At 43.2% G+C, this 12,159-nt stretch overlaps 1 protein-coding gene across 4 annotated transcripts in view; it reads right to left on the reverse strand.

The window, feature by feature from the left end:
* The window catches only part of ITGA6 (integrin subunit alpha 6), a 51,166-nt gene extending 39,211 nt beyond the window's left edge, over positions 1–11,955 (reverse strand). For 3 of the 4 annotated variants that reach the window (XM_076342606.1, XM_076342608.1, XM_076342605.1), the window contains exon 1: positions 11,728–11,941. In XM_076342606.1, the coding sequence (XP_076198721.1) occupies positions 11,728–11,888 (161 nt within the window). In that variant the 5' untranslated portion in view covers positions 11,889–11,941. Of the gene's footprint in view, positions 1–11,727 lie in introns of all 4 variants that reach the window. The other variant, XM_076342607.1, reaches the window with a different exon arrangement.
* Positions 11,956–12,159: the final 204 nt, after the last annotated feature.

Here is a 12,159-nt window from a genome sequence, read left to right on the forward strand (position 1 = left end):
TAGATAGACAACCACAGAAACAGTATTACGCAACTTTGGCAGATTCACCGTCTGAACAAAAGAAGTTCATCCCATTCAGCTAAAACATACCAGCCAGAGCCCCAGTGGGAAGCTCACCCACACCAGACCAACACTGGCACTCTGAGCTAAGCTGTGCCCTCCCAGCTACCAACGTGAGCCCACGAGCACCATAGAGAGGTACCCTGCGGGAGCAGGCTAAAAAGCTCTGCCATGTATAGAAAAGGCATGTACCTTCCCAATATGTAATCCCTAATAAACGTTTCAGAGAACAAGTACACAAACAGCCAGCAAACACACACTTCAACAGCAACTCTAAAGCACAGATTTCAATTTATGCCTTCAGTCTTAAAACCGTCATAGCCCCAGGTTAAATGCATGTAACAGGATCCACAGTTTGAGTAAGACTTTTCTTCAAGCCATGAACTTAATCACAAAAGCAGATGTGTCACTGGGTACATGTATTGACACAGTCCCCCCCGACTCCTTCAAATTAACTGAAAACACAGGCATTCAAATCACTCAGAAGAACATCACTCCAAAAAGGTATTTTCGTAGGAGAACCAAGTCGTACAAGTGTCTGTGCAGTTGGGACACTTAAGGAGCCTTTTTTTATGTTCCATGCAGATACTGAAACACTGATCAAAGAGATCAACAGAAATAAATAATATATTCACAAGAAACTTCTCTGTATACATATTTGTGGAAGAAGCAGCAATTATGTTTTACTATGAGTAGGAATGTACAAACTCTGAGAATTTCAACCAGCTTGCAAAACCCAAGAACAAGATTTTTCTGTTTGCAAAATAACTTATATTTGAGACTATGCCAAGAAACCCACTGCATTCTCTTCCGCTATATACTGCTCCCCCTCCACACGCACACATGCTTAATTTTTACACGCCTCCCCTCACACATACTTTTTTTTCCATCTTTCACCACTCCCCACATTCTCACTTGAGCAGAACCTGGAATTAATTATTTGTTTTCAAGTATTTTTAACACCCTGTGTTCCTGTAGGCTGAAAGTTGTGCAAACGATATTGCAGCTATTACTACGACTGGATCTGACCTGACAACAACAAAGTATTCTTCCACTATATGCAGTAATATAGCTTGGCTTAGAAGAGAGGAGAAACCTACCTCTTCAAGCAATATTCTGGGGCCACACTACGTAACTATCAAACATTTCTCTAGCAGAAAAATAAGTCGAGTGGATGAAAAGCTTACAGGGACTTGCACAATTATGCCATATTTTTAGTAGCAGCTACAAGAGTTGGCTATAGAAGAAAAAAATATACCAGATTTATTTTAGCATCTTTGGCCAAGAAAATAACGTGATTTTCACTTAAGGTTTGTTTCACACTAAACAAACATGGTTAATTAAATATAAGCCACGATCTCTTTTCACACACTCTGCTAGACACGGCTAAGGTCTAAGAGCCAGCAGATCTAACCGCTCTGCAGCTTCAGCAGCACCGATGACGAAGTGCAAGGCTAACCAATCTTTACAATTCCCATACAAGAGTAATGTGAAAAGAGCTATGAGAAAAGAGGGATGCAGAAAATTCAACTACAAACGATGATAATATGCTTGCTATCAGCAACAGCTGGTTGCCACTTTTGAGCACTTTGAGGATAAACATGCATTTCCTTCAGGCCTTTGACCCGCACATGTGCTGCTGAGCAAACAACCTCAGGCATTACAGGGGTGAGTCGTTCCCAGCATATTTGCAATCTTGTTTTGCTTTGGTTTTTAAAGATATATTTTATAGACCTACTTTTGAGGAGGGTATCAATGCCAGCTGAAGCAGGCAGAAGCTAAGCACACTTAGCTCCATTTGAAAAATTGCCTTGTCATCTTCACTAGAAAGGAAACAACGCTCAGTCTCTGTAAGAAAGCCTGCCATTCCTACGGACACTATCAGCAAACTCTATGGACAACAATGCTGATCATTCCTATTTGCTGTTCCTTGTTTCCCAAAGATCTCCAAACTCCTTGAAAATAGAAAATAAATGCAAAGAAGAATACAGCTGAAAAGTAACCTAGAAGGTCACTAGCTGACAGTGAAATCCAGTGCAGGGTCCACACGTGTTACCCCGGGGGGGACCTGCGCACATTTTTATGCTGTAGACAGCATCTAGACAGGGAGCATCCCATGAACTCCTCTCGCTTCTGTTCTTGATCCTGCAGACCTTCTCGCTTCCAAACACAGTCAAAACATCCTCACACACAGTAAGCAGTACAACTGCTTAAAGGAAATCAATATTAGGAAATGACATATTTTTAGATGCAGTTCTGTAAGAGGAAACGAGAAAAACAGCCAACGTTCCAACAGAGCCAAAACTGGTGAGTCCATACTAGCAAACGCTCCAAAAATCACAATGCAAGAACCAGTACTTTTTACCTTTTACTATCATTTTGATACAAAATCTAATCTCAAGTATTTCATAGCAGAATACATCTGGCCTGTTCTAAAACAACATAACTGCAATTCTCTTTTTTCAAAGCAATAGTTCAGGAATTCTCAAAATAGCCTTAGAACATGTGATGCTCTCAATACCTTAAGCCCAAGGGAAGTGCATCTTACCAAGAATACAGTACATTTGATGCTAAAGTTGTGAAGGAAGCTTTATTAACCTATGGTTCAGTTCACTGATTTTTAATATACTGGATAATTCCCTTAAAAATGGAAGTGAAGACTTTTTTTTTCCCCACGTTCACATTTGCTTTTCTAGGCTATATTCTTCTGCCATTATTTCACAGCAGCAACTTGCTTACATCTACCTCACTCAACAATATCCAATGCTAATAAATGAATTATTCAATGTTTTCCAGACCATTTTGTATACTACTTTCTTCAAATATTCCTGTGCCTCTTACTGTACCTACCCTTGCTAAATACCACTCTGAGGTATTAATTTTCTAGCTAACATTTCACAGTACAGACCACATCTGCTCGTTCAATAATACGGATTTTTGCTTACTTGTTTTTAAATAGCCATTTGCCCAATCTCAGCCTTGTTCTTTCCACAGAATATGTCCCCAAAACATGGCATTTTTATAATTATGGCTAGAATGATTCATCCAGCCCCAGGTTGGTTCTGAAACATTTAAACAACAACTGATTTTAAACAGCAGTTCTTCTGAAATGAATGAGGTATCTCCTATGAAAACTTACCAGATTGCATTCCTCACAAAACTGACAGTTGCTCTGGCACACGTGGAAAGGGTTTTGGGTAGAGTTTAACAGAGGAGAAAAGAATGGCCCATGCTGACCGGTGAACAATTTACTGCTGTAACATGCCAGGCAACCAATATAGTAATTTGGGAAATGTTCTGTTTTATTTTGTGGAGAATCCAGACAGCAACAAATTAGATCAGTAAACCATTCTTCTCTGCTTGTTATCCTTTAAGAAAAAACGTTTATGAGAAGCCAACCTACCTGTCCTGTTTCTGCATAAGTTTTTCTTTGATATTTACAAATTAACATTAGCAGCATTAGTAACATATACTACACAGGAAATTGCACTCATCTTAGCTAGCACTGCAACAGTGATTTTGTGCTCCTCTTCATTCCTATTTTACAGTTAAAGAAATAATATCACTATAAATTACACTGAGATTTTTGGATGAAAGAGCCTATACAACTGCAGAGTATTTATTAAAGGGCAGTCAATAGTAAAAAGACTTCTCAGAAACTTAAATAAAGATTTTTTAATTAAATAAAAATACTTAATTTGATAGTCATACTACAAAGTTTTACATTTGTCTCGTACAGTTACAGATTGGATCCATCAAATAGTCCAGGTGCAGACTGACGGGGTTAGCCAGTATTTCTGAAGAAGATATAACACAGACTATTTATTATTTCCTGCCACAGTACAAGACATTTTTCTACTAGACCGTAACAAAAAAACAGATGAATTAGGACTCTCTACAGAGATGAATGGTATTTTTAAGAGTAGACAATGCAGTACCTACAACTCCACATCAGGATGAAGATGGATCCATACCTGATGGTAGGGTTGCCTTATGGTTTATTCTTAAAAATATATGCCAGTTTAAAGAGTCTTATTCATGACCAAGGTAGCCAGCACAAGAGTGAAATTGATACACAAATTGTGTCAGAATTATTATTGGAAGATATGCTACAGCTGCGCCTCTGTGCCCAACACTACCAATACATCTCACCTCTCTGTGCACATCTGTTTGAAAGCTCTTTGCTGCTCTCAAGACATGAAAACAGAAACCAAAGGAAAACTATGTCCTCAAACAAAAATGCTGAATTTTAAGATTCCAGCTCACAGATAATTTAATGATATAGTGCTCCCTTTAATGTCCCTGTTGCAGAAGGACTCCTGGAACGTCTGTCCCAAATCCTGTTGCTTCAGAACAGAGCAGCACCCAGAAAGCAGGCCTTGCGTTGTGCATGCTACATTCTTCAGATACTTAAATGGTTCACTCTAAACCCCTGCATCTTGATCAATATTCTCTCTGTCTCCCTCACTTTCTACCCTTCTGTAGCTGACGGGATCACATTTTAAGTCAAAAGAGCACCATAAAGTTTCTTGTGGCGGTCAGTCCGTAAGATCGGGACACCAATGAGCTTCAAGCAGCTGTCTGCCAGCTGAAGCTTTCAGGATGCCAGCGCCACAGAGCGCCTTAATTCTTCGCTCAGCTCCAGCCCACGCAGCTGAGAACCGCGGCAGAGCATGCACACACACCCGTCAGCACCCCAGCACCCCACCTCTCATTGCATGAAGGGAACTGCAGAAAAAAATGCTTCTCCAGCTCGCTCCCACCTCAGGTTTTAGATGGTAAGTGGTTATGCTGTTCAAACACATTTTAGCCCATCCAACTTACCACTACAGTTCTCAAACCGACCTATACATCAGATTAAGAGGGTATAGGATGACTTCTCCCCCCCAGTACTTAGAGCAAACACTGTTAAGGACTACAACTCCTTTTCACAATGGAATACTTCACGGACAGTTTCACTGAAGGCTTTATGTCAGACATGCACATAGACATTTCGTCTACTTTGCCCATCTCCGTGTGTCTACATCAGCTGAGTTTGAAAAGCAAGAGAATAGCTGCTGGTCTTTCCAACTGTGAGTCCTCCCCCCAACATTTTTCTGCCCAGCCTGTGGGCATCATTAAGCAGAGTTGTCAGGACCCACAGCCCCTGCTCAAGAACACAAGAACTTGACAAGGAGAATGCTTCTCCTTTGTCCTTAACTCATATATTGTGCAGTTCATTAGTTTTCATTCACTTTAGTAACAGAAAAGCCTTTCTCCTCCTTCCTGAGATCAAGGTCTGTCCTTGCCTGCATTGTGTTGTTTTGTTCCAGTTGCACTATTTTAACCTTGCTAGTTTTAGAGGATAAAAGATTAAGTTTTTGATCTGTTTTCCGAGACGTGTCTAATACTTTGGCCGCAATAGAGCTCGCTGGGCTAGCATACCCTGTGTTCATCATGGTTGATTTATATCCCAATATTATTTAATAAGAACTACCTGGTATAAATTCCATCCTTTTAGAAAGGGATGAGTACAACAGACTTGGACCAGAGGAACTTAAAGCAATTTTGGTTAACTGAGCCATCACTTATACTTTAATGCTCTTGGAATGGCTTGGCAGGTCCGTGTTTTACACAGAGTAACAGCTTACAGAACACCCTTCTCTTTCCAAACACAGAGCCTGAAGAGAGAGGAATTTGTGCCTCCACAAATTTCCATTCACATCTATTAAGACATTTAAAAATAAGAAAGCATAAGCCAAAATGCTTCTAAACCTGTCATCACCTCTACCCTGTAAATGTTATGCTCTAGCAACCCCACCAAAGACATGGTACCTCTTACATTAGAAACTGATTCATTGATCAGGTTCAGCATAGGTAAAAACAAAAAGCTATGAAACCAAGGAGTTGTATCAGGTACAAGCATCTTCCAGTAAGAGCATAACAATTTTATGAGCCGTAATTGAAGCTGATAGCCTAGGCTGTTTCTCAAAGCTGGAGTCTGCACACAAGGCCATTTATCATCACTGCTGACAAAAGGCATATGCTACAGTCCTTACTCGTGGAAGGCTCCCACTAGTACAGCAATGAATTTTGTTAATTCTTAATAACACCAGTGTAAGAAAAATAACACACCTACCACAGGTTTACTTAAGATTCTTATGCACTTACAGGTAACCATAGAAAAAAACATTAGCTGAAAAGTATATGACCTCCTGAAAAACAAGTTTCTCAAGGGGATGGAGGACTGGGATAAGAGTTTGCCACTTACCATGTGAGAAGGCTAGCTTTATGCTATGAACGTCTGCCACACCAGTTAACGCTGCAGTGAAGTTGAACCTGTTGAACTCACACAGCTAATAGCAAAGGACTGTACTGTAGTATACCTTTCCTGACACAGCCTTTTTAGAGCCACCTGGGCTAAACTGTCCTGGTAGAAGCACATTTGTGCTGTATGACCTGTGACTTCACTAGTGCCTTGCAGGGTCTGCTCTTTTTCTATACTGACGAAGTGGTTACAGTAGTGCAACTTCCTAGTGTGTATCAGCTCAATGCTCAGTTTCATCCTTCTTGCCTTAGTAAAGCTCTGCAGGACTGAGTGCACTATTCTTTCCAGTTCCTTTGAGGAGAACAAAAAACAAACAAACAAACAAAAAAAACCCACAAAAATAAAGATGTTGACTTCTTTTCCACCTGCAAGAATGGGAGTCAGATAGTGACAATTATATGATAGAGTTTCCAACCTTTTGTATACCTGATCTGTAAACCTGTCAGCTGTGTCTCTGCCACAGATATCCCACAGCAAAACTCAAATTTAGCACTGGGAAAAAGCTTGCCTTCTGCAGTTTGACTCGACCTCCTATAGCAATTCCACATTCTTCCCCCTTATGCAATGTAAATTTATCTTCTCGCTTCTTTCACCCATAATATCAGTATGATAGATCTTCTTTTTAAAAATCTTTTCCTTACCACTACAGGGAAACTCTTAAACTACTCCTCCCTCCTCCTTCCCAACTTCATTTGATCCTGACCTTTGCCACAGGACATCTATCTCGAACATAGACAAACTCCTCTATTATCACTAATTAAGAAAGCAATCAAGCATGCTAAGCAGGTTATCCAAGAATAGCTTGCATAGACAAAAACAGAGACACACTCAAGAAAAAAAAAATACTAAGTGCAATGAGACAGTAAGGACACAGTCTTCAAAGAAAACAAAAACAAGGAAAATTAATAATAAATCCTTTTTTTTTAATTGACAGAAGCACTAAAGACCAGCATTATTAAAGCATTTAAAACCTGAAGATGTAAATATGCACTGTTATTAATTCAGTCCACCTGAAGCTGGAATTACACTACAGCACCTCTGCAAGCAGAAATTGTCATTTTCCACTGCAGATCAGCATAATCCAGCTCTTTTGTTGCTGGAGCAAAGTGTCTCTGAGCACAAGCCCTCAGTCAACACAGAAGTACTGGCTAAGTGCCACTGAGGATGCACTGCAGCAGTACAGCAATGTCAGCAGCCCTGCTGACCAAAGGCGACTTTGTTATGTATTGATATAACAGCTCACAGTAGAGATATGCAGTATCAGCAAAACCTGTCACAAGTAAAAATTTCAGTAAGATACTGCAATTTTTAGGACTTTATGGTTGCTAATGGTCAGTGCAGTCTTGACATAAAGTGCCTACCCACAGCTTTCAACCACACAGCTTTTCAGCTGATGAGAAGATCTTGAACGTTGATTACCTCAATCTCATCCTTTTTTGCCTTAAACAGTAACAAGAAGCCTACGTGAATTCAGCTCCATACCTCTACTGAAAATAATATCAGAATTACTTGCAAGTAAAGTTATACAAAAATTTAGGTATTCTTGGGGCTTGTGTTCTAATCCAAGATACTTGCTTAAATCATTGTGAATTACAACCAAAAAGGACTGGAAGGGACCTGCTGGACATCTTACATGCAGTATGTATATGTACGTATCATTTATGTATATATTCTATACACATAAAATTACACATATGTGACTACACTCACTATATATAGTGAGTCACTAGTAATAATATTTATTATAATAGCAACATATTTATAATATATAGTAGCTAATCTATATATAGCGAGTGTAGTCCCCATTAACAGATGCTAGATACACTCGCATTCTCCATCACAGGACTATTTAAAACTTTAACCACATTACTCCTATAGCTACGCTGTCCCCGAGTCTCAGGCCCCTCTCCGAGTTACAAACCTTCTTCCAGTTCGCAGACGAAACGCACTGCTGTTGTGCCACCACACACTCGCAGAACCAGAACTCCCTTATTTTCGTCATATTGACAGGTTAAAAACAGAACAATCTTATACAGGGCAACAAGCCCAGCTCTCTTAGAGCTCCATTAGCCTTTTCTGCTACCTGATTCACTGTGCTTGATAATGAACCAGAACTGTACACAGAAATCCAGACAGGCTGCCCTTAGGACCTTCAACATTAATGCTTCCCTGATGCATGTTAAGATTGCATTCGGATGTCTTTCACACCCACATGCCATTAGCTTTCACCCACTTTCAGTCACTGTGAATTAATAAAGTTTCTCTCCTCTCCAACTGAAAAACTTTCCAACTTCTCTCACCCGAAGATATTCACAAAGAAAAATTAAATCCTGTTACTAGTCCATAGCCTTATACTCTACCATTTACAACGAAAGTCAAAGCAGTTCTTGAACAGTCATCTACCCATACTGTTGAGAGTTAAGGAATTCCTCATTAGCAAACATGGCATTAGTAGCTAACACTAATAAATGAAAAGATTGCCATTCAAAGCTAATACGTAATCCATAGTATCCTGTGACTAAGAAAAAAGGTGATCAAAAGCAAATATGTTTAATTAAAGGCTATTTCAGCTGTACCTTTATTTATCACACTTCCTAGACATTCTCCACCCTCATCTTTAGAGGATTTTCATAATGTTTAACACTGAATTATCTGGTGTGAGGAAGAGGGAAACATTTCACTTAAGAACCACTTAAGTGAGGCAAGAGAAAAATTACACATCATTTAGTTTGTTTTACCAAGCCTTGCTCCAAGCCACAGACTAAAACAGCCCTTGAATAGAATTAATGTATTTCATCTTCTCTCGTTTGCTTGTTTTTCCAAGGACTGACTGATCTTGCATGTCTGTTACAACCCATTTCTAATTTTGTAAAATTGGAGGGGCAGAGGGGTGCTCGGGTTGGCAGGGGTTTTTTTGAATGGGGGTCCCTGCCAGATGAGAACCCAAGTGCGACTTTTAATTAAGTTTCAATGATGACATGGGGTTTGTGTATTTTTGGCAACTACTTAACAGTGTTCACACTCAAACTGTAACTGAGCTTTGAAGTTAGCATCCATTTGAGAAGAAAAGGTAAAATAAATACTTCTATCTACTAGGAGATAGCTGCACATAAAACCACTTTTGCAGTAGAGATAAGACACAGACCAAAATGCAGTTGGGAATGCAGAGGTATTGCACCCCTGAGAACAAACTACTAAAATTCCTGCTGTTACAGATAATGGGCAGTATACAGGCATTGGGCATACTTGGTTCTCAGTAGGAGACCTCAGTGTGACCTCCATTCCCATAACTTTCCACCTTCACCGAGTATCCCGACAGCAGACACCATTTGTTCCACCTATAAAGAGTCAAGCTATTCAGAAACTGCACGTGGTTTCCATGGAACAGGCCACACAAATTGTTTGGTATTAGTTCAACGTTGCTCATTTTTATCCGATATAAATATGCAGCCTAACATGGGAGGCTTCTCTTCAAGTTTCCCCACCAAAACTCCCATCTGTTTCATGAGACAGAACTTACACAAAGCGAGCTAAACACACCTCTGTCCCTATGAAATACAGTTACAGTTTGGCATGTTTAATGTCTTGTTCTCTTACAGCCACACACCACTATTCTTACAGACATAAAAATGATGCTCAAAGTGACTATAACATGCCTGTGTGATGTAAAAGGTTTCGATCTAAGAGTATTACCTAGCAGCTACACAGGGTAGCAAATTCTTTAAGCTAAAACTCATAAATAGATTTTAAAAATGGCCAAGACATCTCACACTCAGAAGTGCAAATCACCATAAAACGCCATTTCCCTAGTCTGGTTTAGTCTCTATTAGAGACCCTTGCTTTTCATGAAAGCCTGAATTCAGAAAGCCATGTCAAGGCAGATAGCATCTGGCTCTGCTCTGTCCCCAGATTTGGATTGCCTGAGGAAGCACTTACTATACATACAATACAGAACTTTCATGCTAATAATCTCTGAAGCATTTCAGCCAAATTATTACAGACTACCTTGAATACTGTGACCGCTCTTGTGTTTCTACTGACTTCTCAGTAATTGGCTTTCTGTCTCTGCATATTCTGACACACTCATTCTACCAGTACTGACAATACAATGGGAAACTAACAAGCTTTAGGCACTGCTTTTTTAGCAGAACTAAAACGAGACCAATGCAAGAGTAATCCTATCAAGAATTAAGATAAAGGCCTCTGAAAAGGAGATCACAGATTTGTATTTCATTCTTCAGGATACCATGGGTCATTTTGTCTACTAGATGGAAGACGGAACGTGTGTATTTGTGATTTATACTCCTTTACGCACTGTAATTTTTATGAAATCACACCGAAAGCAAGCATGAGCAAAATGGGCCCACAGGACTTTTAAGTAAGTTTATCAGCTAACTTTATGAAGCATACAATTTCTTTCCAGCTTCCTTCTCCCATTAATTCTATATGGATTATGGGCTTGTCCTCCCTTGAATTAAAACTAAGTATTTGGGGAAGGGACATTTATTTAATAACAATACCTTACATAAGACACACTCCATCCAGCACTACTGGATAGGGTGGGGTCAGACGCTGCTCAGATACGGTCACGAAGAGATGAGGATCCTGAAGATGTACAAAGGAGCCTTACTTTGCTTTCCGAATTTGCCAAAATAAGTTCCTAGCTTTCACCCATATACCCCCAACATTGATTTACTTTTCCCGTCTTCCTTGTACCACCTCCCACCTGCGCTCCCGGGAAGGTTCCGTCTTGAACAGCAGCCCCTGCGTTACCCGAGGCCGGTAGGGAGAACAGGGAGAACAAACCCGAGAGCCTGGACAGGCACCCGCAGCCCCGGGGCACCGGCGGAGCAGGTCGGCGCCGCCCCGCCCGGGCCCCGCGGGCACAGCCGCCTGCCGCGGGACACGGCCGGCGGGACCCGCGCAGGAGACCGCTGTCGCGGCTGAGGCGGGAAGGTTTCCCAGCAGGGGCTGTTGAGCGCTTCCCCCTTTCTCGCCCCGGCTCCCCCCAGGCCACCGGGGAGGGCGGGGCGGCACCCCGCTCCCCGGCACGTCCCCACCGCTCCGCCCGGGCGCACGCCGCCTCCGGGCGGCCTGCGGCGCCGCAGGACGCCGCGGGCCGCGGCAGGTGCCGCCCCGTCCCTCCGATGCCCCCCCCAGCCTCCTCCCCGCGGGGCGCCCCGCCGCCCGGCCCGGCCCGGCCCGGCCCCGCTCCCCGCCGCCAGCGGGCGGCCGGGCGGCCACCAGGTGGGGGCCGGCGACCCCGGCCCGCCTCCAGGGGAAGTTTCCCGGCAGTGGAAGGAAGGAGGGTCCCCGCGGGCGGCCCAGGACGGGGCCAGGCGGGGCGCGGGTGCACTTACAGCCGTTTCTCCTGCGGCTGCAACTGCCGGTGCATGGCCAGGGAGAAGCCGAAGAGGCTGCCCGGCTCCCCGCGCCGGCTGATCACGTTGTCCGTGTCCAGGTTGAAGGCGCCGGCCAGCCCCGGCAGGAGGGGCAGGTAGAAGAGGAGCGCGGCCGCCATCTGCTCCTGCCGGCCACGGGAACCTGCCGCCGAGCTGCCGAGCGCCGCCACCGCTCCCCGCGCTGAGGGCGCCCGTTGTGCCCCGCCGGCTCCGCGCGCCGTGACGGAGCCCGCCCCGCCCCACCCTCCCCGCCCTCCGCCGCCGCGGGCTGCCCGGCCCCCGAGCGGCGGCTCCCCGCCGAGGAGCCCCGCGCCCCTGCCGCGGGGGTGGCGGGCACGGCACGGCACAGAATGTCCCCCGGGGCCTGGCCCCCTTCCCCCGGGACGGGCA

Source organism: Aptenodytes patagonicus, chromosome 6 (genome assembly GCF_965638725.1).
Source record: "Aptenodytes patagonicus chromosome 6, bAptPat1.pri.cur, whole genome shotgun sequence".
Lineage (NCBI taxonomy): Eukaryota > Metazoa > Chordata > Aves > Sphenisciformes > Spheniscidae > Aptenodytes > Aptenodytes patagonicus.